This window comes from Urocitellus parryii, chromosome 11 (genome assembly GCF_045843805.1).
Source record: "Urocitellus parryii isolate mUroPar1 chromosome 11, mUroPar1.hap1, whole genome shotgun sequence".
Classification (NCBI taxonomy): domain Eukaryota; kingdom Metazoa; phylum Chordata; class Mammalia; order Rodentia; family Sciuridae; genus Urocitellus; species Urocitellus parryii.
In genome coordinates this window covers 5,233,564-5,257,954 of record NC_135541.1, presented here as the reverse complement: position 1 = coordinate 5,257,954, position 24,391 = coordinate 5,233,564, and the positions used below count along the sequence as shown (strand labels likewise).

Genomic DNA, 24,391 nt, shown 5'->3' with positions numbered 1-24,391 from the left:
CCCTTCAGTCAGAATCATGTGCTGCCAAGTGGTACTTCCAACCTTGGTGACCAGGAGCCAGCGTGGGTGAGGGAGAAGTCACTGGTTACCAGCCAGGAGCCACACATCACCCATATCTGGACTTGTATCCTTTCTTTCCTTTAGGTTCGGCAGGTCCAGTTCACCCCCTGGTTGACCCCCTGACTGCTGGCCCTCACCTGGCTCGTTTCCCCTACCCCCCTGGCACCCTCCCCAACCCCCTGCTGGGACAGCCTCCCCATGAGCACGAGATGCTGCGCCATCCAGTGTTTGGTAAGAATTCACCAGGGGAGGATATGTGGGTTCCACTGGAGATTGGAGTAGCAGTCTGATCAGCTGTCCCTGCTTGTTCATTCAGTTATATATTGAACAAATTGGATTTGCACCCTCTGTGGACAGCATCCTCATGGGGACAAGGCAGGCAAACTTCTGTTCTCAGGGGGCTCTGGGTGGAGGAGGTCATAAATGCGTGCCAGTTCAGTCTTGCAGGAGGGAGCCAGAACTGCTGGGCTGGTGGGAGAGTAACTGAGACCCCCAAATTTAGGCTGATTCAAGGAAGGCCTCTTGGAAGATACTTTCGACTGAGGTCTGGAGCGAAGTATAGGAGGCTGGCAGGGTCTGACAGGAGACCAAGGGCCTTCTCTTTCCCTGGGTCTCCGAGACTGCTGAGCAGCCTCTTGCCCCACACCTTGGGAAGTACTTTCTGCAGAGCTTGGAAAGGGCTGACTTGACTGTCCCTGGCCAGTGGCATGAGGCTGCTGGGCAGGTTCATCCTCCCTGACCTCCTTGCTGGTCACTGTCTATGCCACCTTTATCCTGGCCACTCCTTTGGCTGTTTCTGTAGTGGAGACTGTTTTGTGCTTGGCAGGCACCCCCTACCCCCGAGACTTGCCTGGGGCCATCCCACCTCCCATGTCAGCAGCCCATCAGCTACAGGCCATGCATGCCCAGTCGGCCGAGCTACAGAGACTGGCCATGGAGCAACAATGGCTGCATGGACACCCCCACATGCATGGTGGCCACCTGCCAAGTCAGGAAGATTATTACAGGTGAGGTGGGAAGGAGGAGGGAAGAGGGGGGTGCTGTGTCTCAGCCCAGGCTCCCTCCATGGGGGTTCCTGTGAATAGGCAGGCGGGCTCCAGCCACTTGCCTGTGGCCTGTGAGGTGCTGTTGCCTGCCACTGCCCAGGCCTGATTCCAGTGTTCTTTTCTTCTTTCCAGTCGACTGAAGAAAGAAGGTGACAAGCAGTTATAAGTTATTTATTTGTTAACGCTGGCTGTGGAAACCCCAATTCTTGGGGCGGGGGGGGAAACAGAACTTTTTACATACAATAGGAGCTGCAAAAGCAAAAAGAATATCTTCTAAAGATTTCGTTATATATTTAAAAACCCCGCAACTAAAATGTATCTGCATAATAGTGTTGTTTGTTGAGAGGATTCCCTGAGACCAGTTCGGGTCTCCCTGCATGACAGTGCCCCAGAAACTTAGTGAGTCCTGGACTGGACTGAGCGTCCAGAGAGCTTCCCTGCAGTCCTGGGGTTCGGCTTTAGTTTTCTTCCCTTGATTTCTCAGTAGGTGCTAGAATCCGTTCACACCCTTCACTGTGCGTGCAGACACGATGGACACGTGGGTGCCAGAACCCACAGGGCTTGCAGAGAGGTGGCATATGAGTTTGGAATCCAAGAGCTATAATTTTTAAAAAATCTTTTATTTTAATACATTGTAGGAAATCTTCATAATTTGAGAAAGCTCTGCAGCATGGCTTTTTATGTCTGTAAATAAATAATTTTAGAACAGCCTTTTTTTCCTTCCACAAACTACTATTCTGATCTATTTTTTCCAGCCATGTCACTAATTGTGAATTCCTACCAGCTATTGACAGAATACAGAGTTGATTTTTTAATAAAAAGTTATATATAATTATCCCTTTAATCAAAGGGAGCAGATGGGCGTTAACTAATTACAAACAGGCAGAAGCTTGGACTAGGTTTGGTCACAGCAGTGAGCGTCCAAGGGTTTGCAGGGACAATGTTACAGACTATTTTGCTGCTTTGATTTTCCCGTTTCCCGCACGTGCTTTGCCAGCGGCGCAGACGTCTGACAGCGAGCCTCTTTCATTGTGTACAGGAGTGTGGGAGTTCTGTGTTGGCTTTCTGTTCCCTGGTGTCATCATCGTCCTGTCTCTGTGGGATAGAAAGCACATGTTTACATGTGTCCGATGGTAGATTTCCTTACGGAGTTCTATGCACACACATTTGTTCTGGATAAATTGCCTTTTTAATACTTTGAAGATTACAAAAACATTCTAGAAAATCCAAGAAAATGATTCCATATAACTTAGCACATGAAAGAGCCAGGACATATGCCTCCCAACGGGATCTGTTCAAAATCTGCCCTTTTGTGACGTCACCATTTGGATGTCCTTGCGAGGATCCAGTCAAGTCATTACTGCAGACCGAGGCTGCTTGAGTGAGGAACACTGGGGGCCGTCAACATGATTATGAGTGGCAGCCTGCCTCTTTTGGCCCCATGCAGGGTGACTCACATCAGACTGGGAAAGCAGGCTTCTGCCCGGAGGTACCACTGATAGGAGGTTGGGCCCTTCCAGAGCAGAGCCATCCCTGCAAGACAGAGGGTGGGAGACCTGCATCTGTGGACCACACCCCTGCCAGGGCAGGACCCCTTCCCATCCTCTCGAGGCCCATTGTGTGGTGCACATCTCAGAATTGCCTGTGGGTCAGTGGACAATGTGTACCCAGAACCCAGGCCGCAAGGGGCGGGTCAGGGGCTTGGCTGAGACCTGCAGCAAGGCCCTCTCCAGTTTCTATCAAAAACCCTGTTGGGTGTTGAGTCGGGACAGATAGGATTGTTTTAACTGTTAAATATTTGTAGTTTTTTTGTTTCATATTCTCTCATTCCATTTCTGCCTCAATTTTAGTTCCTTAGGGGGAGGCAAACTCAAATTAACCCTTTGCCGTCAAACGACTGGCTGCCATGCAGGCATTATTCCTTCTTGGGTGGGTGACACACCACCCAGGCGCTCTGCCCTGCGGGCTTCCTCTGGCTCTGAGAGGCCTCTTCCTGCTGGGTGCCCTCCCCTTCCCTTGACACTCCTCTTTTGCTCTTGTCTCCCCCACCCCCTCCTTTCTTTGGTAGAACCTAACTCCTACCATTCGGTTTAACTTGTTTATCTCCTGTATTACCCATTTTTCCAAAGAAGAGAAAGAGTGAAGTACTTTGAAGTCTGTACTTGAAAACTGTCTGAAGGTGTTTTCTTGTTGTGTTTCGGGTTTCTCCCCATATCCCAAGGTGGAGCACTGCGATTCTTCCATTAAAACCCACAATCTGAAGCCCTTGCCCGATCACCTAGAGTTTGTTTAGGAGGCCCCAGACCTGTGTGGTGTCTTTGAAGCCCGACCGCTTGGTTTCCTTTTCGATTTTCCTTCCTTTCATTTGAAGTTCGGTTTTGCTTTCTGTGTTTTGTATGTGTCTTGTTCAATGTCGTCAAGGTTGAGCTTCACGTTTCACTGCAGCAGAAGCAGAACAGAGTGTATATTCTGATTTGCTACGTTTATATATATCTTGAAGCTAAATGTATATATGAGTAGTTTGCCATGAGATAACACAGTGTATACAGAGTAGACACCCAGAAATCGTGACTTCTGTGTTCTCTCCATTTGAGTATTTTGTAATTTTTTTGAAATATTTGTGGACATAAATAAAACCAAGCTACACTACAACACCGAGTGTCCAGCAACACACCGTGTCTCATTCCTGGAGGGTGGTGGGGGTACTGGCCGTGGCCCTGCCCTAACCACAGGGTGGGGAAGGGGTGGAGGGAGTCTGCTGGTCTCTCCTGCCAAGGACTCTCTCACTTCCCAGAGAGGCTTCCAGAAGGGTCCAGGTCTGTGCTGCCTGGAGGAAGGATTTCTAATGAGTCCCCTTGCTATCTGGGAAATGCTTCCCTAGCAGGAAGATGGGGATCAAGAATACCACTGTCTCGGGGCTGGGGATGTGGCTCAAGCGGTAGCGCGCTCGCCTGGCATGCTTGCGGCCCTGGTTCGATCCTCCAGCACCACATACAAACGAAGATGTTGTGTCTGCCGAAAACTAAAAAATAAATAAATATTTTTTTAAAAAAAGAATACCACTGTCTCCAGCCACTGCCGTGCACCCCTACATGTGTAACTTGCGGACACCCACCAAGGCGTATGGACATGTGATTGCTTACCTTCTTAGGAGAGAGAACTATCTACCAGGACCTCTTGCTGGGACCTATCCTGCCTAGATCCCTCTCTATACACCGTGCCCTGCCTGCCCTGGTCTTAGCTCCAGGTTAAAGCAATCTGTATACGGGGTAAAAATGGGAGTTCATAACCCACTTGAATCAAACTGTGAAATATGATATATTAAGAACTATGTAATGTTTTGAACGACCAACAATTAAAAAAAAGACTATTCTAGTTCCCTATGGGAGTATTGCCCAGGGAAGGGAAGGTGCAGCGGGTAGCTGTGGCCACGAGGGGGCAGGAGTTGTCAGAATAGATTCATGCTGTGGTTTCAGAGCCTGTCGGGGGCATTTTCCTGAAGTCAGCCTATCCCTGAAAATCTGCATGGATGCCTTTCCATCTGGGACATGGCCATGGGTTTCTGGGTGGTCTTCAAGGTGTGGCAAGAGCAGTGCAGAGAACTTACTATTGGCAAGCTGCTCTCCAACCAGGCAGGCTCTGTGGCGTAAAGGGAAAGGCTTGGGAAGCAGCAGGTGTCAGGTGCTGCGCAGTTCAGGACATTGGGAAGTGTTGCCAGATGGGCCTGGGTGCTGTGTACATTGGTTTCCTTGGGAGGTCCAGGCAGCTGATGTCCTGGGTCTTCATAAGCTGGTGGAATTGGGGGGGCTGCCGAGGAGTGGGGGTGGAGCTAGAATTCAGGTGGCATTGTTGCCAGTCTCTATCAAGGTGGTTCCGATGGTGAGACTGAAGCTTGAAAAGGCATTGCAGAAAACGGCATGGAAGTTTCTCCAAACTCTTTATAGAACCAGGTGATTGCACAGTCCCCACTAGGTATGCATCAAAAGGAAATGAACTCGGTGTAGCAAAGACATTCCCACACTCTCATGTTTACTGTAGCACTGTTCACAGTAGCCAAGAGAGAAGATTGACCCAGGAGTCCACTGATGATACATGGATAAGAAAAATCACCTGTAGGATGGAATTTGGCCGTAAATTTAAGAATGAAATCCTCCCATTTGCAGCAACATGGATGGAACTGATGTGAAATGAAATAAGTCTGGCACAAAAACAAACACTGCATGTTCTGATTTATCGAAGCTAAAAAAGAAGCAGAGAGTAGAGAGACTCATTGGAGACTAGGGGAGGGGAGGTTGGATAGCATCACCACAGACTTGGAGTAGTTCCTGGGTTCGAAAGCATGACGGGGACACTGGTTTACGGTAGTTTATGAGCCTTATTTTAAATAACCACAAGGGTTCAAACCTTCTCAGTGCAGAGAAATGATGAACGTTTGAGGAGATGGGAATGCTAATCATCTTGATGTGATCAGGGGCAGGCCAGGGCCCTGCTACACAGAAGGGAGAGGAAACCTGGGGACACCTCTCTACCTGTGGTGCTCTCTACATGGTGAGACCCAGGGATGTGTGATCAGGGCACACACAGGGTCTCACAGTTATCACCAGGGCTCCCTGGCCAATCTGGAAGGCTCCAGCCAGGTTCCGAGACTCAGCATTGGAGTCAGAAGAGCACCTGTTACCCAGACCCCTGGGGGTCAAGCTGATAGGCCTCAAGCCAAGAACTGAATCATACTGTGCTCCATAAAACTCCCACAAATATCTTACCAACCGAGTAAAAAGGCATGGCCTTTCCTCAGGCCGTTGTCAGCACCCAGCCACACTCTCAGTCTAAGGAAGAGGGCAGGTATCTGTTGGCCCAGTGAGGAGGTGAAGGGTGCTGCTGTCACCCAGCACCTGCCCCAGGCAGGCCAGTCCTCACCTCTGGTCGCCCAAGAGATTGGTCCCTCTGTGCCTTTCTGCTCCTTTGTTCTAGGAGTGGGTCCTCAGTTTGGGATTGGAAGTTCTGTAGCCCCCTTGTTTCTGCAGGCGGAGGCTCAGGAAATGGTGCCTGGTTGGGCGTGGTGTGAGGCTCAGAGCCCACCATGGCTTAGGAGTATAGATGAGGGCATGGCTGCTTTGTTAATAAATGTCTGTGGCACTACGTGTGGGTGCCCTGAGTAAAACAAGGTCACTTAGAGGGCAGGGATGCACCACGCAGATTAGCAATGGCGTCCCAGATAGACTTGGAGCTTCTAGCCTCTGGGCCCTCCAGGGTCTGCACCACAGAGCTCTTTACAGTTGGGGATACACACTGCTGAGGTGAGGGGCAGGCCAGGGCCCTGCTGCATGGAAGGGACTGAGGAAACCTGGGGACCTCTCACCACAGGACCCCTCACCACCCATGGTGCCGACTACACGGTTGGGACCCAGGGATGTGTGATATCGGGGCACATACAGGGGCTTCAGTTATCACCAGGGCTCCCTGGCCAATCCGAAAGGCTCCAGCCAGGTTTCTAAACTCAGTTTTGGAGCCAGAATAGGACCTGTTACCCAGACCCCTGGGGGGCAAGCTAATAGGCCCCAAGCCAGGGGAAGTGGCTGTGCCACAGCGGACCCTGGAGCAGTCCTCTCCACTGTGCTCCCGTGACTCGGTTTTGGCCTGCTTCAGGCTGCAGGATGAGCTGCCCTCGGGGTCCCTGTGGTTTCTGGGACCTGAGTTGCTGGAGAGTCGGCGTGGCCTCTGGAGCACCCTTGGGTATGAAGGCTTGGGGTGGTGAACTAGATTTAAGGCAGGACTTTAAGGCACTTATTACAAGAACTGTTCGACCAGGGACACTTCCTAAGGCCACCAGGCTGTTTTAAGGCCATGGTTTTCTAAGTGCCTTGCAACTGGAGGTCATTCCCAGGTCCCCTTCACTCCCGAGTCATCCACAAGGCTCTGCCACTGGTCCTGGGACACAAAAATGGCCACTCCCGGTCTTGGCCACCAGATGGCAGTGGTTACAAAGCCTGGGTGCCTGCTGTCTGAGGGTGCCTGTCTTCTGGGGCCTTCTCCATTCCCTCAGAGCCTCTTAGCATCGAGTGCTGCTTGACCCGGCCCCAGGATCCCAACTATGGCTGAGGGAAGATGGGAACAGAAAGCCGACACAGCCTGTGGCCTCAGTTTCCATTGCATGTGGGCTGCGGGGGGCTCCAAGGCAGGCAGCATAGCGTTCTGGGGAGCAGCTGGCACTCAGGTTTGCTGAGGAGGAGGCCAGGAGCAGCTTCCTGTTTTGTGGGTGCGGCTTTGGTTTTGTTTCTGGCCACCTGAGAAGGCGAACCTTAGGGCCACTGGACAGAGAAGGAGGCTTCTCTCCCTCCCCTCCCTGCTCTCCATGGAATGAGAAGCAGCCTCTGAGTGAAGCCTGATGGTGTGCCCAGACCTCCAGCTGAGGGACCTGGTGGGCAGCCCAGGGGAGGGGGCTGCTGCCCGGGAGCTGGTGGCAGGGTGAGGTCTGCAGGCAGCACCCTCAGTTCCAGATCCCAGCCCTGCCAGGCATGAGCAAGTGACCCTACGTGATGTGATGGGGACCTGGAACCCGGTCTATAAAATGGAGTGACGAGGCCCCTTCCCAGCATGGTTGGAGCATGAAGCAAACTACGAGCCACGGGCCTGTAGTCAGGACTTACGAACTGTCCCGTCGCAGCTTGATTTTAGGGAGACGGCAATCTTGTGACAATGGACTCCAGCAAGTGTGCTGCCCTGAGTCCCGGAACAGCCTGAAGGTCCAGTGCGGCTTTCTGCAGGTGGCCCTGTGCGGCCTCCCTAGCACCCCCCACATGCAGACTCTCAGAAGGGGGCCTGACCACAGGGGCTGTGGCCAGGACTGAGGTGGGCATGGCTTGGAGGGAGAGGCCTTGGCCCAGGTGGGGGGATGAGGGGTGGGCACGGCCCAGGACGGGGAGGAGTGCTGGTGGCAGGGGAGGCGGCCCAAGTGCACCACAGAGGCTGTTTGTTTGTTTGATTCCCACGTGGCGTGGAAAAATCTTGGTTTACTTAGAAAGTTCTAGGAAGAGGACTCAGGATTTGAAATGCTGACAGTAGGTGGGGGGCTCCTACTCCTCTCTTGCAGGTTTAACCAGTTGTGGGCAAAAACAGACCAGCCCAGAGGACAGCCACCCAACACCAGAAAGCCTGGTCCTCTTCTAGGCAACATAGGCAGGCGTGGGAGGCTGCGTCCTGCTTCCAGAAGCCTCAACTAACAGGAGGCCCCGCCTGAGGGGCAGGGGGGAGGGGATTTGGGGAGTGCAGGGGGGGTGGGGGGGGTCCGCTGCCCTTCGCACCGTCAGGACTATGAGATGCGAGGGCCGGAGGACAAGCTGCTGACCCAGCAAGTGCCTGCAGAGGTGGCGGTTGAGACGGTCTAGGTGGGAAAATCGGACCCTGATGGGCAGAGAGGCGGGTGTTTGCTGAGGCTTGGGCCTGGCAGAGGCCGAGCGCAGTGAGGGGAGTCCCCCCCCCATTGCTTAGGCTCCCCAGGGGCCCAGGGGGAAGGGACAGCTCAGCTATCTGCAGGTCCCCCTCCCAGCCGCAGGGTGGAGGCTGCGTGTGAGGGTAGACTGGGGCCAGGGAGTGGCAGGCACAGGGGTGCGGCCACCTTGGGTCCATAGGCAGTGGCACCAAGGGAGAAGCCTGGGGGAGGCTGTGGGCCAGGTGAGGAGGTCATGGTAGAGGTATGGAGGCCCTGACAAGCCGGGAGGCTGTGGCCCAGGTGGAGAGGTGACCGAAGTGCTCTACAGAGGCTATGGCTTTTCTGCTTGATTGGTCACATGTGACTGGCTGCAGGATGTGACCAACCTGGTCACATCAAGGTGACGGAGCACCTCCTTGAACTCCAGACTCCTGGGAGCTGGGCCACAGGATCAGGCCCCCTGTGTGTGTGGGTGTAAAACCTCGGGTTCGTGCCCTCGGGTGCCAGGGGCTGCACTGTCCTATGCCAGGCCCAGTTCTAGCGCCCTGGGCACCACCGGGATTTGGCTGTCACCCTCTCACAGCCAATAATCACGGTGTGGGGAGCAGAGGCTGCCCAGGGTGTCTGGGGAGGAGCCTCAGGAAGTTGGGCGTGTGATGTGAAGAGGTGACCAGAGGCCAGATGGAGGACAACTGTCTGAGCTCCAGAGGGTGCCGCCTGCATGTCCTCCCTACCAACCCAGGCACTGGAGGATGGACGGGGAGAGGGGCCTGCCCTTGTGCCCCAGCCCTCAGCCCTACCCACAAGGCAGAGGAAGCTTGGGTGCTGAGTAGGTGCATTTCCCACTTTGGGGGCATCTTGGTGCCTGTGTTCCCTCGAATGTGACAAGCAAGTTGCCGCTCAAGGGATGGCTCCCTCTTCATCAGCATCTCATCAGAGATGTCGCTGTCAGGCCCACCCACCCGCGACTGCTCATGTGTCTCCCAGCACGTACCACCACCCTGGAGCCTAGGAGCCCAGTGCGATAGTGACCCTGGTCCTTGCACATCAGTTCCAAGAGGTGGGGATCTGTGGCTCTGCCAATCCCTGAACCCGCGACCTCACGCTAACCTGGAAGGAATGGCATTTCCTATTCCCCTGGGCAGTTCCATAAGCCCAGTGCCCCCCCTGCCCACACCCAGGGCACTGGCTGGACAGCTGGGGTGTGGTCTTGGGTCAGCTTCCCATCACTGCTGAATGCCTTAAAAGGTGCAAAGTTTTATTTTGGCTCCTGGTTTCAGTCCACAGCCAGCTGGCCCTGTGGCTTTGGGCTGTGATGGCACAGTACGTCATGGCCACTGTGGAAGCTGCTCACCTCCTGGCAGCCAGGAAACAAAGGGAGAGAGGAAGGTGCGGGGTCCCAGAGCTCCCCTTCAAGGGCAGGTGACCTCACTTCCTCCAAGGAGGCCCCGCCTCTTAGAGGCTCCACCCCCCAAGTTGCACCCAGGATTGGGGTCCAAGCTCTTGACACAGGGGCCTTTGGGGAACACTTAAGGTCCAGATAACCAGCAGGGCGCGGTGGCCGCCTGGAATCCCAGCAGCTCAGGATGTCAAGGCAGAAGGAACACGAGTTCGAAGGCAGCCTCAGCAACTTAGCGAGACCCTATGAGACCCTGCCTCTAAATAAAATATAAAAGGGCTGTGGCGTGGCTCAGTGGTTGGCATCCCCGAGTTCAATCCCTGATACAAAAAAAAGAAAAAGAAAGAGAGAGAAGGAAGGGAGGGAGGGAGGAAGGAAGGAAGGAAGGAAGGAAGGAAGGAAGGAAGGAAGGAAGGAAGGAAGGAAGGAAGGAAGGAAGGAAAGAAGACGAATGGAAGGGTGAATGAAGGGACTGAGGCCTCTGACCCCAAAGAACCGCAGAATGTACGCTGTCGTCCTCAGCATTGCTGCAGGACTTGTCCCTGGGGCTTCCTGTGCCCTGTAGACATCACAGCTGCCCTGACCAGCACGTGGCACCCAGCTGAGCTGTAGCTGTCTCCAGGGTCTTCCTGGGACGAGGAGGGGGAAACCCCCGATTGAGAACCACTGAGTTTCACTGCAACTTTCAACAACCGCCCTCCCCCCCAGTCCCCAGGAGAGTGGCCCAGGTCCCCATGACCTCTCACCCTCAGAGAGCCACTGGAAACTGCAGCTTTGCTGCTGTCTTTTATTGTTGGACCACATATTTACACCCCCACAGGAAGCCTGTCCCGTGCTCCCAGGCCCTTGGTGTCTAGTGGCCAGCCCACTGCAGACGTCCAGGCCCAGGCAGGAAGCCCAAAGCCAAGCCCTGGGTGTCAGGCGTTCAGCAGGAGGGGCCGGTGCTCCTCATCCACCGAGTCACTGGGAGGAATCTCGTAAATGACAAACAGGGAGGAGTACAAGCAGCCCAGGAAGGACACCAGGCTGGAGAAGTACATCACGCCGTTGGCGCTGCCCACAGCCGAGGTCAGGGGCCCCAGGACCAGGGAGACCAGGATCTGGGCCAGGAAGTACTGGCAGCTTAGCAAAGAGATGTCCACGCCCATGCCCCGCCTCGTGCCGTCCGCTCCGGACCCTGCAAACTGACCGGAGAGGGACGCATCAGCCAGACCCGCCCCAGCCAGCCACGCAGGGTGAATGAAGGGACTGAGGCCTCTGACCCCAAAGCCTGCTCCGTGGCGACCTCACGTTTTTCAGGCTGAAGTGCTCAGGGCTGAGCCAGGGCTTGATGACATCTGTATGTGGAGGGATGGCGACCGGGAACAGGACAAGTACTAATGGGTGGAGGGCTGAGTTCCCACAGGCCAAGCGTGCCCCCTGCTCTCCCCAGGAAGGACCACTGCCCAGCCCCACGGCCACTCTGCCTGCGCCCCCTTCATCTTCCTCAGCCACGAAGCCTGCCTGAACACGCCCTAAGATGTCCCTTGTGGCCTTTGGCTTTGGTCCGGAGGTCCCCAAGGCCGCAGCTTGGAGGGGCCCTTCCCCCTCCCTCCCCACCTTAGCACTGTACCTGGGGAGGTGAGAGGTGGACTTTGAGGAGCAGAGCAGGAGGGGCAGTGGGGCCCGCACACTTGCGGGCAGCACAGGCCACCAACAACCACCTGTGTGCCAGATGGATGCCTCCCCATTGGACAGGGGTGTGTGACATTATAGACAGCATCCAAGCACCGATGGGCAACTCTGGGACGACGGACAAGGCACATCAAGGTGCTCTGTGATCAGTACCACTGTGTCCTGGGGAAGGCTGGAGCTCCCTGGGCTACACCTGTCTTTGCAAAGAAGGTCCTCTGGGTGCTGGGTTGGACTCCAGCCCAGACAGGAGCCCCCTGGAGGCTGTGGCCACGCAGGCTCCGCATCCACGCAACTGTGACTGAATCCCATCAGGGCAACCCCTGACCCTGGTGCCCCTGCCTGAGAGGAAGGACCGTCCTTTGCCCAAAATTGGTACATGGTTTACTCCAGTGAAGGGGGCTCAGAGCTCCAGGGGCCTGACAAGGGGACGGGGCTGTCATGCCCAGCTCGTGTGGCGTGACTAAGCTGACGGGGAGCTGTCGCAGCCACCACCCGAAGACACCAGCCTCCCCTCTGTGGTTCCTGGGAGCCCGATACTGGGGGATTTCACTCTTCGTAAAAAGCACTGTGCTTGGGGCGGCCCTGGCTGAACTTGTCAGAAACCTCAAAACCTTTAAAACAAACCAGGGTGGGCCAGAGACTGGGGCCCCAAATTAAAGGGGCGTCAGGAACTCAGTGAGCAGGTAGTATTTTTAATGCAGTATTTAAAATTTTCAAAGTTACTGCAAAAACAAAAAACACCACGGTGGGAGCGTCCTACGGCCATAAAAGAGGGTGACACAGCAACTCCTGCTACACCCGGGGAGCCCCGACCATCGACTTGGAACGCCGACCAGTGGTGGTCTTGAAGGCCAGCGGACTGATGGCTACAGGGTTTCTTTGAGGGTGACACGTGGTCTAGGTTGGCTGTGGTGGTGGGCACACAGTTCTGTGAGGATTTTAAAAACCACCGGGTGTGACACCTCAGCCCTGCCCCAATAAGCCAGCAGCCGCCCCCATGGGACGGCTCAGGCTGCCCTCGTCCCCCTGGCTTCAAACACCAGTGCGGGGCGGCCTGGCCGTGATCCCCAGCTGGTCTGTGTTGTAGATGTCGACACCTTGTTCTGCACGGCTTCAGACATCGGTTCTGATTTTTAGAAATCCTGCCATCACCTGCCACTTGTCCTGGGGGGCTAGCTCTGGGCGCTGGGCTCTCCCACCGTGAGCCTGACTGTGAACTGCTGTGTGAACGGGGGACCCGGAAGCCTGATGAAGGGGACGGGGGGGGGTCTCCCAGACCCAGGGTCCTTGCACAGAGTGTGGGTCATGTGGAGGCCCCTGCTAAGGAAGCAAGGGATGGCTCACGGGGCGGTGCAACCTGGGCGGGTCATGGAGGCCGAGCACACGGGGAAGGACTCCCTCCCACCGCCAGTGTCTTGATGGTCCCCATTTTCAAGCAATGGCCCTGCAGATCGTGTACCCATCCCGGGGACATTTCCCAGGCAGCATAGCCAAGAAGCAAAGAAGCACTTACCTTCTTGCTCTGATAGTAGTCGCAGAGGAGCGAGTAGGGCAGCGTGCACAGGGTGGAGAACAGGACCCCGTAGGTTATGCAAAGGGACAAGACCACGTAGAGGTTCCTGGAGAGCGTGGCCAGCCCGGTGCCCAAGCCGAAGGCGAGATAGGCGATGAAGTAGAGGGTGCGGACGCTCAGACACTCCTCCAGCTTCTCCAGGATGGCTGCGGGTGGGAGAGGGTGAGCGGCCACCGTGTGCTGGCCCCACAGACCACGTCCTGCACCACCGCCAGGGCTGAGCTGAGGTGGTGGAGGAGGGACCCCGGGTGGCTGGCCACCTGGCCCCAACCAGAAAGCACTCATTGGGGGCTTCCCAGGGCAGGGCTGTCACATGGTCGGCAGCAGACCCCTGGGGCTTCTGCAGGGGAAGGGGTTTCTGGGCGGAATCACAGCAGAGACTCAGGGACTCGGGCTGGAGCTGAGTCTGCGCGTGCGTGGATGTTCTTCCTTGCTGTCTCTTTCCTACAACGGGGACAGCAACAGCCCATCCCCTGGCTGGCCACCATCTTTATGACTGCCACAAGGTACCCAGAGACGGCAGGACAACGAGGGTCTGTTTTATTTAAACAGCTGAGGCCCCCTGGCTATGGGGCACCAACACCCTGGTTGCAGCCCAGAGACTTGCAAGTGAGAGTTATCCATTTCTGGGCCAGAAATGGAACCCTGGCCATCTAGCTACAGAACGTTGAGGGCAGCTTCCGAGCCAAGAGGGCACAGATCTTGGCTAAAGAGCTGGGGTGACCTGTGTGTGGCTTTTGCAGACAGGAGCCGACCCTAAGAGAACACTTCCGCTGGCCACTGCACCCAGGCCCCACAGGGTGGGCACTGTCCTCGACTCAATCAACATGCCACCCAGTCCCAGGGCTCACCCACCAGTGTCCCCTGCCCAGCCCACAGGCTCCTTGATGCAGCCCCTCCGCCCCTCCATCTGCTGCCCCTCGGAAGGACATGGGTCTGTGCAGCACAGCCCTGGGGCGGCCAGGCATATCCCAGGTCCCCACTTGGCCCTTGGCCCTGGGTTTAGTCAGGGATAGCCGGGCACCTGTCCCCTCGGGCTGCCCGCAGGTTGGCCTCTACCCCCCAGTGCCCAGGACAGTATGGCCTGCGGGTCCAGCAGTTACGGAGGGACTGAAAAGAGACAGCGTGTGCCACCCGCCCCGCGCCCCAAGTTTGGATTTCGTGTCTGCCCTGGGGAAGTGGCGGCCGCCTACCTGAGTAGAGGGCCGCGCTGAAGGCGTAGATGCACATGCCCCAGCAGCCCATGGTCACGCCGCTGTTGTACTTCTGATACTCTTCTGACGTGTGCGGGGCCTTGGGGTCCCCTTGGAACACCACCTCGCCCATGAAATCCGTGTAGAAGAGCAACATCCCCTCAAAGGAGAGCCAGCCTGGGAGGAGGAGAGAGGGCCGTGGCCCTGGATTGCAGAAGCTGCGGCCTGGCCCTTTAACCAGGCCGTTCTTACTGATGACAAAAGACACAAGTGATTTTTGTTGTGTCTTGTTTGGTCCCAGGGATTGAACCACTGAGCCACATCCTCAGCCCCTCCACATTTTTTAAATTATTATTTTGACATCGGGTCTCATTAAGTTGCTTAGGAACTTGCTAAATTGCTGAGGCTGGCCTTGAACTTGTGATCCTTCTGCCCCAGCCTCCGGAGCCGCTGGGATTACAGGCGTGCACCACCGTGACTGGCACAACAGGCAATTTTTATAGACTCAAGAATTGCAGAAGAAGCACCCCACAGCTTCATCCCCAGAGACCACCTCTGTTAGAGCTCTGGAGGAGTCCATGTGGCCTCGCCGTCAGATGAAAGTGTATTTTTGTAACACAAGTCGATGCCATGGGTGCTCCGGCTACCGGGAGAAATACGTCAGGAAGCACAAATGGTGACATGGACCCCATGTGCTTCATCACCAACAGAACTTAAGAGCTCTGTCCCTCAGACTCAGTGTCATCCCTTCTTTGTGGGGGAAGGTGGTGTTTACTGGGTCTCTCGAACCCTAGGAAATTTCCACAACTTCCTAAATCTTCAAATACTGTGAGACAGACTCACTTTAATGCCATAAGATGCTTCACAGCATGGCCACGCTGTGACATACTCAGCACCCCCAACTGCTGGACACTCTGTCCCCCGGCCAGTTTTCAGCTATTGCAAGCCATGCTGGGCAAAAGGGCTCATGCACACACACTTGATGCCATCTCTGGCTGCACAGGACACCCAGTGAGGTCACTGCGACAAAGTCATGGACACTTTTATGATTCCTGCCCATGACCAGATGGCCTTCTAGAAGGTCCTGCTGATCCATGTCCCATCCTCAAGCTCCTCATCACCCTCAGATGCCCAACAACTCAACAGCAAAGAGACACCAAACAGAATAAAAGGCGAGTCCACAGTCGCTCCAAGGTCAAGCCCTGTGGGTTTAAGAGCATCCGTGGGTGGACCAGGCCGATGCAGCAGGCGGAGGGCAGAGGAGGACACTGTGGGAAGGTGGGGCCCGTCGTTTCACTCTGAGTTGTCCCAGAGCTTTTGGGAATGAGGATTTGGCTCTGTGGAGACCCAGGTGTCCAGCCCTGCCCTGGGGAAGGAGTGTGACCCAAACACCAGGTTTGACGGGGACCTCGCAGGGCAGTGCCCTGGAGAAGAGCCCCCTGCTCTGCCCTTGCTGTCGCCTGTGGGCTAATGAGGGAAGAGCCTCCTGGGAAGGGCCAGAGAAGAACTCACCCAGGAAGTGGTTGACACAGAGGTTGCGCAGCGCCTTGGGCATGTGGCAGATGGTGGAGCAGAGGCTGCCCAGAGACAGAGGCCGCTCCGAGTGCTCGCTGGAGCCCGTCAGCTGGCTCTCGTACTTCACGCCATTGAGCAGGATGTTTGCTACCTATAACGGAGCCGCAGAAGCCTGGGTCAGTGGGCCAGCCCCTGGTACAGGGCACGAACCCAGCACCAGCCACCAGAGGAAGGAACTCAAGTCCCGCAGTGCGCCACAGAGCCCACAGTTGCTCCCAGAGGGCCGCAGCACGCGAGCTCTGTGCCTCATGGTGCAGGGGGGTTAAGCCCTGGGAAAACACGGAGTCCACTTAAAAAAAACCTGGATCCCATCAACCCAGGACAGCGCGAGGCCTTTCTTTTCCAGGAGGTCCATTATTTCAAGACGGTGAGGACACCTGTTCCGAACCCTCTCTGCACAGGAGGGAGTCCCCCACCTGAGCACAGGGCGGGCACATCACATTGCTCCCAGCCCCAGCCTTCAACGGGGACTCGCTGTGCGGCTAAGGTGCCCCCTGTCCACACGATGGAGACAGAAGGAATGGGGGACAGTTTCTTTCTGGGACCCAAGAACGATCCTCCTGGGGGGCATCTGCTCACTGACTCCGCCTGCCCCTCCCTGCCTGGTCTGGGGGCACAGGCTCCGGCCAGGAGAACTGATCATTCTGAACTTGAGCCGTTTTGCTCTGGCTCCACGGGGGAGTCCAGGTGTTGTCTGCGCCCAGCGGTCGCAGTGGGGAAAGGACATGGGGCGTCCACACCCCTGGTTCCCAGAGCCTGTCCCCCACACCTGCCCGAGGAAGACGGCTACTTATACCATGTCCCCACTTAAGCCTGGATGTGTTTATTTTAGCTCCTGGTTTTTATTCTCTTCAAAGAGCTGGGGCATCAACGGCAGTGGATTCAGGATGGGAAGGGATTCAGGAGAGAAGGGATTTCCACAGGAGTTTCAAGCGCACCCAAGGAACTGTGCTTAGAAGCCACACTCAACCTGGAGAGATAGGTAGGAGGCCCCGGCATTGACAAAAGACGGGCTTCGTCACTCTGAAGTCACCAGAGATGAGGGTGACAGCGCCCCTGATGGGAGCAATCAGGAAATCCCTTGCTTTGGCTCACAGCAGGCCTTCCTGACTCTGGAGAGCTTTGGACCTTCAAACCATTTCCATGCAAGGGCTCAAATGGTGCTCCCAATGCTGCCCACACTGCCCACAGGGAGGACTTGGCCAGGACTGCCCCTGCCTCTGCAGGGCTCTTCCCCTTGATAGGACGGTGACCGAGCCAGCCAGCAACGGCTTTAAGGCCCAAGAGCCATAATGCAGCAGAGGAAGCCCGGAGAGGCCCCGTCAGGCCCAAGCATTTCACTGGGAGGAGAGAGTGGGCGGCCCCCTCGGGTGTGTCCAGTTAACTACTGACTAAGCCAGGGAAGCCTTCCTGGGATCAGGGAAGGGACCTGGGCTCCGGGGGAAGCTGCCTGAGAAACCAATGGTCCTGGTCCCATGTGGACCCCGAGGGGGTCGAGTCGGCCTGGATTCCCTTCAGGCCCTGTGGCCGGAGCCAGCTTCTCACAGGGCCGCGTCCAGCCCACCTGGCCCAGTGCAGGTTAGATGGTTTCACAGGACTCAAGTCTACAAACCCCAAGTTCCTGACCTCTCCTCCCGTAACGCCCAAGGCCAGTGGGCAGCCCTGTGTCCACTTAAATAAGAGAATTCCCTCCCTTGGCTTGGAGTAGCCTCCTCGGGGTCATGGTCATAGATTCTTTTTCGTACCAGGGATTGAACCCAGGGGTGCTTAACCACCGAACCACATCCCCAGCCTTTTAAAATCTCGAAACAGGGTCTTGCTAAGTTGCTGAGGCTGGCTCTCAGCTTGAGATCCTCCTATCTCAGCACCCCCAGCCGCTGAGATTACAGGTGTGCACCACCAGGCTTAGGATCGTGGGTTCTGAAAGTTGGTAAAACCTCATGTCTCACTTGGCGGGCTTGAGGCCAATCCAACATACACTAAAGGCAACCTAAACCACCTTCTAGAACATTCTGTGCCTTTACAGAAGATGTCATGGCCCTGGAGAGTCCAGAGCTTCTGCAACCCCTGGTGGTCAGCTAACACGAGACCCTGGGAGAGACGAGCGCTGCAGTCGGTGAGTCTCCGAGCCCGGTTTGATACCCCAGGTCGTCTTATCTGGAGACTCAGCCTGTTGGTACCACATTCACGTGGCACAGATGGGCTGGGGGCTGGGCTTGAGGGAAACTGCCGGGAACCAGCAGAAGACACCCTGTGCTCACGCACCAGAGGGGCGTCCTCCCTGCGTGGCCTCCGCACAAACCCAGCAGTGTGTGGAATTCGCAGCCTGCCAAGCCACCTGGCCGTGGGGACCCTGCGGTCTCACCTGGACTCCCGTCAGGCTGGGGTTCATGCAGCAACATGTGAAGTGAAGGTAGGAAACTTGGAGGCTCCTCCGCGCACACAGGAGGACCTGGGACACCCGCCTGGCCCGACGGGAAGCTCTTTCCAAATCAGCTCCCCCTCCTGTCATCTAACTGCTGAGGGGCACCCCCACCGCCACCTGACCCCTGGCTTCCCACTGCTAGCTTTCACCTGTTGGCTGAAGGTCACGTTCCTTCTCCTGCTGGTTTCGGGGCCGCCTCCTCCGGCGGCATCCGGCAGAGCCAACGTCTGGGGTCTCTTCAGAATCCCGGAGGCCCTGGGCTTGGGGGTGTCCAGGGAGCCCACCCTCAGCACGTCCCTGTCCGAGCTGGAAGTCAGGGCGCCCTCCCTCCTCTCCAGCAGCCCCTGGTCCTGGTGGTAGAAGCCGTCGGGGGCCCGGGGGAAGCTGACACTGATGGCCTGCCTGGGGACGCTGCCAGGGAGGGCCAGGTAGTTGTCGTGGCCGCCCGTGAAGCAGTCGATGAGGACGCTGTCGATGTTGGAGGTGCCAAAGGAAGAGGCGAACTCGTTAAGGCCCGTCAGGGAGCTGTCCCTGCTGATGAAGCTGCCGTACTTGGGCGTGAGGGGGCTGGGCGGGGAGATGGGGCTGGAGAAGCTGGCATACAAGCTGGTGGCCTGGGCGGGCAGGGCGTCGCCGGCCCCCTCCTCCAACAGCAGCGGGGGCGAGGGGGGCAGCGGGAGGCTGGGGCTCTTCATGGCCGTCCGCTTCTCACCCAGGGGCCGCAGGGGCCTCTCTGGGATGCTGATCAGGGTCAGCACGGTGGTGATGCTCAGGGTGACCGCAGTGAAGATGTAGATGACGCGCAGCTGGCCCCCAAGGGCTCTCCCGAAGCCAGTTCTGTCCCAGTGGATTCCCCCGACCACGTACCCGAAGCCTCCTCCGAGACCTGGGAGAGAAAGGGGGCTTTGGTTGCTTCCTGCCAGTGGCAAGGGAGACCCTAAGGACGGGGTCCCATTTCTTGGGACACTGAAATAGCACCGTCTGTCCCAAACACCCAGAGGTAGTGTCTGTCCCACAAAACCCCAACAAAGGTGGCAGTGGCATTGCCAGGTGGCTTCTCAGGGACACTCCCTCCTCTGCCTGCTGGGGTCACCTGCCTGGTGGTATCCTGGGGCCTGGCTCCAGAGCGGGCAGCACATGGCCCCTGCCCTCCTGCTGCCCCACTCATCACGAGCTGTTAGGGCCACATAGTGGATGTCGCCAGGTCACGCCTTCCCTCAAGCCCCCTCTGGCCTCAGAGTCATGGGAGGCTGACACAGACGAGCTTGCTCAGGTGCTCCCCGACCGTGTCCTTGCACATGGTCACCATGAGGAAAGTCACCTGTCACGGCCCCACCTCTCCTCCACCTGGCTCTCAGGATCTTCCAGCACAGGAAAACAGAGGGGTGTGGAGGTCTCAGTCCAGGGCCCAGGGCATGGCCAGATGGCCAGGAGGCTCTCAGAGCCCAGCATGAAGATGTGAGCCAGGCCACGGCGGGGTGGGGTGGAGGGGTACAGTGGCAGCGGCGGCAGCAGCAGCAGAGACCTCCAGAAGTGGGGATTCCTGCAGCCGGGCTCTGTGCGTCTGAGCCCAAGAGCAAGAGCAAGGGACGCTGCCCTGCCCCAGCACCCCGCCCCTCCACTGCCAAATCTCGGGGAAGTGTTAATTATTTTGAGTTCAGCTGAATTTTGAACCACCTACTGGCTGGGAGGAGGGTTCCCTTGGTTTCTTCCAGCTCGTGATCTGGAACATGGCTTCTTGGGGTCTGGCCTCATTACCTTTAAGTGTGAACTCCCGTGCTCAGCCCTGCACGAGTGCTAGGAGCCACACGCCGCGGAGCTGAGCTCTTCCATTTGCCTCCCTCTGACTTTTACATTCCAGGTCGTGTTCTCCATCCCTCCTCTGCCTCTGTCCTGCTTTTTGCCCTTTTTTGGCATTTCGTTATTCTCCCTTATTTATTTATTTTTGGTACCTGGGTTCTATCACTGAGCCACATCCCCAGCCCTTTCTATTTCCTATTTTGAGGCAGGGTCTCACCAAGTTGCTTAGGGCCTTGTTAAGTTACTGAGGCTGGTTTTGAACCTGTGATCCTCCTGCCTCAGCCTCCTGAGCCGCTGGGATCACAGGTGTGCACCACCAGCCCCGCTGATGCCCACATGCTGCTGGGATGACCGAGCGGCCTGCTTGGTCACTGTGTTAGGGCCCAGGAAGTCTTCAGGGGTGCAGACACAGGCCACCAGCGACGATGCTGACTCCTGACATGTACTGCTGTCCGGGGCCACTGCCGCAGGGGTCAGCACCTGCCTCCTGACGCCCAGAGGAAGGGTTTCCTGCTGTAGCACTGAGCGCTCGGAGGCCGGTGCCCGGGCACACTCTCGGGCCTCCCCGGCTGTGGGGTGTGTTCTCCGTGGACTCACAGACTCTGGAGCACTGCTCGTTGGGGTTCTGCAGTCATCGAGGATGTGCACAGAACCGTGAGGTCCCAGCTGCGGTGGAGCGGGTGTCCTCACCTCCGGGTGGGCCCACCGGACCCGTGGACAGCGTCTCTTGCATTCGGTGCCACAGGGTTTGCATTTCTGTGATTTATATTTTCCCGCTGTTGCTCTGTTTAAAACAGGCCCCGAGAGGACTGCTGAAGAGCGGCCTGGTGTTCCCAGGTGATCATGAGTGTTCGTGCCAGTCGCAGGGCTGTGGGCCCCAGGTTCAATGTGAGTGAGTCAGCGCTGGAATAAAGCGTCTTGAAACAGAAACATGAAAAACTAGGTGACGTGTTGACCGATGTGATGAAAATATCTTGAGGGGAAGCTCACAGGAGTCCAGCCCTGAACTCCTCCCGGGAGCAAGGGTCCAGTATTCGCTAATTCAGCGTTTGCGTTGACTTTGTAAGAACACAGCTGCTGCAAACCACGAGAATGGACCGCCACGTGTGCTTATGTGTCTACATTTAAAGGCACAGATACATCCCGCCCTCCGTATCCACTGGTTCCACATCCTCAGATGCAAAATATTCAGAAAATTATTGTGTCTGTCCTGAACATGAATAAACCTCTTTTCATCATCCTCTAAATGATGCAGTATAACAGCTATTTACCTACCACCTACATGGTGTAAAACACCATCAGCAACTGAGAGAAGATTAAAGTTGACGGGAAGATGTGCAGAAGTTACATGTAAACATTGTGCCTTTTTATTTTATTTTTTTGCTCTATTGGGGATGAACCTAGGGGCTTGCACAGGCCAGGGCTGAGCTACACCCCAGCCCTTACTGTGCCGGTTATACAGAGGACCTAAGCAGCAGTGGATTTGGGTATGGTAGGGGTTCCTGGGACCTCTTAGGAGGACTGGAGATATGGATCTACACACACATGTGTGTCACCATGGTATGCTGCTGTGGATACATGTTGTTTGAGAGATATCATTTTCGTTTCTTTTTTTTTTCTTTTTTTAGTACCAGGGATTGAACCCAGAAGTACTTAACCAGCGAGCCACATCCCCGCCCCTTTTTATTTCTTGAGACAGGGGCCTGCTAAGTTGCTTAGGGCCTTGCTAAGATGCTGACGGTGGCCTTCAACTTGAGATTCTCCTGCCTCAGCCTCCCGAGCTGCTGGGATTACAGACACGTGCCACTGCTCCCCACCCCCACCGCCAGATACATATTTTCAGTCACTTAAATGCTTAGCCTATATTTGAATTTCCCCAACTTATTTTGAAATTGGGGAGTGAAGAAGGGCCCCCGAGTGTACAGTCTCACCCAGGTTTCTGCAGGCTCCGCGCAGTCAAGGGGCACTCACCCGCCAGGAGGGCATGGATGTTGAGGCCTCTGTCCTGGTCCACAGGGCTGCACACGTCCATCATGTAGGCGTGGCTGGGGTTGTCCGCCGAGTCCGCACTGAAGTCCATCAGCACCACCCCGCACACGGTCAGGAGGATCCCCCACTTGTGATTGGTGGCCGTGTCGGCCAAGGCAGTGCCGATGTCCCTGCCGTTTAGCAAGAGCGAGAGGCCCAGCAACGCCCCTGGAAAGAGACACAAAGTCACCCAGAGAAAACACCCACCAGCTCTGTCCCCTGTAGTTCACTATCTAAGTCCAGAATCCTAGGAGGAATTTCAAAAATCAAACTTCAAGCAGAGCTGGTGGGACGGGCCAGCTGCAGACTCAGGTGACTTTGCCTCTGGAATGAGGTGACAGTGACTTATCCTCAGGGTTGACTGAATCAGGGTCGGGGCTCTCGGCGGCCACACCACTGAGGGCCAGGAGCCACTAGGGACTGTGTTGGCAGAGACTCTTTCCAGATTCTCCTAGAGGGAAGCTGCTGGGCTTCTGGTTTGGTTCTGGTGTCATTTTATTTCATGCCAAGACCACAGACCTAGAGCCAGGACAAGAATGAAAGGACGTCTCCTTCCCAACCTTGAGGTACATCGGTCACTCCAGGCGCCCAGCAGAGGCTGCAGCAGGAATCCTGAAACAGAGCGGGCCAGTGTCATCGCTGTCCCCCCCTCCCCCGGGACCGAGGGACACCGGGGATGGCCGGTCACATTCCTGCACTCAAATGTCCCCAAAGAGTTAGAGGGTGGAGCCCAGAGGAGGCCACAGAACCCTAGCTACAACTGGAAGACAGAAAAACTCCGGGAATCGCTCAGAAGGTCCTTAAAATTTCCACTGGGGATCCAAGAAGTTCTTGGACCACACAGACCCCAACGCCACCCGCATTTTCGCTTGGATTCTCAGATGATAGCTTGGTCCAAGAGGGCACAGTTCTTGGGGGGTGGACTAATTCCTGTTCTAGTGTCTGATTTAGATGAAGGAACTTAAAATGTGGGGCGTGATCAGCTGCACTGGCCTTCTACAGCCCCAGACCAATGAGAGGCACGTAATTCTTGCTCCCCCTTTGGAACCACAAGCTACTTGAACCAAGGCTTCCGGAAGCTTCCAGAGGTTTCCGGAGGCCAGGTGCCATCAGGGCTGGCTGGGGCTCACCGAGGATGGGGCTGATGAACCACACCAGGCTGTACAGCTGGTCGGGCAGGCCCATCTGGAGGAGCACGGGGGTCACGTAGGCGGTCTCCATGGCGTAGCTGAACTCGATACCAAAGAGGATGCAGCCGTTGAACAGCAGCTCCCGGAAGGACCTCTGAGGGTGCAGGTCCCCAAAGTCCACGAGCTCAATGGGACACGGAGTGTTGGGGGGTGGGGGAGGAGACGGACGGATGCACTTCCTCCTCTTGGGGTGTCGCTTGAAATTGTTGGCCCGGTGGCTGATGTGGCGGGTCACAGACCCCGAGTAGCCAGAGATCTGAGACCTCCAGACGTCCTGAGGCGCCAAGCTGGGGAAGAGGGCCTCTCCCGGAGGGGTGCCGCTTACGGGGGGGATCATGGTAGGCAGGGCTGGTGGGCATCCCTGTGGGGAAAGCCCATGGGGCACGACGGTCACTTCATGGGGCCTCGATTACAGGAGTCCACTTCCCGCGTGGCCCCTGTGGCTGTCTCCCCACCCACTGGTCCTTTGCACACGGGAGAATCGGAGTCCACACTGAGCACCCCCATTTACCCCGACCAGCAGGGCCGCCTGCCCAGGAGGATGGTGCAGGCCCCCGATCCCGTGGGTGAGCTCAGCCGCCCGGAGACCAAGCCTGAGCCCCAGTCCTCAGTCCCCGCGGGAGACCCCACGGCTCCACCAGGACCGTCGCGCCAAGACCCTCCTGCAGAGGTGAGGGCAGCCAGCGGCTTGGTGGCTACCTGAAGGCCCCGTGGGAAGCCTGACCCCTGGCCCACTTCCAGGGGACCAGAGTTGGGCAGACCAGCCCAGGACAGGAGCCACCTGCGGTCACTCTGAGTGGGGGGACAGCCTTCTTTCACAGGACGGAAAGTCACAGCGGGCCCTCTGCTCCCGGACCCTTGTATTCAGTCCCTGTAGGAGGCCAGGGGCCTCTCACTGCAAGCAGCTGGACTGGCGAACGCAGCCATGTCCTTTCAGCACCGACTCGTCAGTCAGGAGAGCTGTCCGTCAAGTCTGGAGACTTCTATTCGGAGGTTCAA

At 56.6% G+C, this 24,391-nt stretch overlaps 2 protein-coding genes across 3 annotated transcripts in view; one reads left to right on the top strand and one right to left on the bottom strand.

The window, feature by feature from the left end:
* The window catches only part of Rere (arginine-glutamic acid dipeptide repeats), a 150,867-nt gene extending 147,075 nt beyond the window's left edge, over positions 1–3,792 (top strand). For both annotated transcript variants that reach the window (XM_026397970.2, XM_026397971.2), the window contains 3 exons: positions 145–291; positions 887–1,067; positions 1,239–3,792. In XM_026397970.2, coding sequence (XP_026253755.2) covers positions 145–291; positions 887–1,067; positions 1,239–1,272 — 362 coding nt within the window. In that variant the 3' untranslated portion in view covers positions 1,273–3,792. The remainder of the gene's footprint in view (positions 1–144; positions 292–886; positions 1,068–1,238) is intronic.
* A 7,059-nt stretch (positions 3,793–10,851) lies between these two features.
* On the bottom strand, positions 10,852–23,729 carry Slc45a1 (solute carrier family 45 member 1). Its single transcript, XM_026397972.2, has 8 exons — positions 23,333–23,729; positions 22,722–22,814; positions 22,146–22,370; positions 18,524–19,260; positions 15,887–16,040; positions 14,375–14,551; positions 13,122–13,327; positions 10,852–11,118 (listed from the first exon to the last, which is right to left on the bottom strand). Exons 1-8 carry the CDS (start codon positions 23,727–23,729, stop codon positions 10,852–10,854), a joined length of 2,256 nt encoding a protein of 751 aa, XP_026253757.2.
* Between the last annotated feature and the right edge of the window lie 662 nt (positions 23,730–24,391).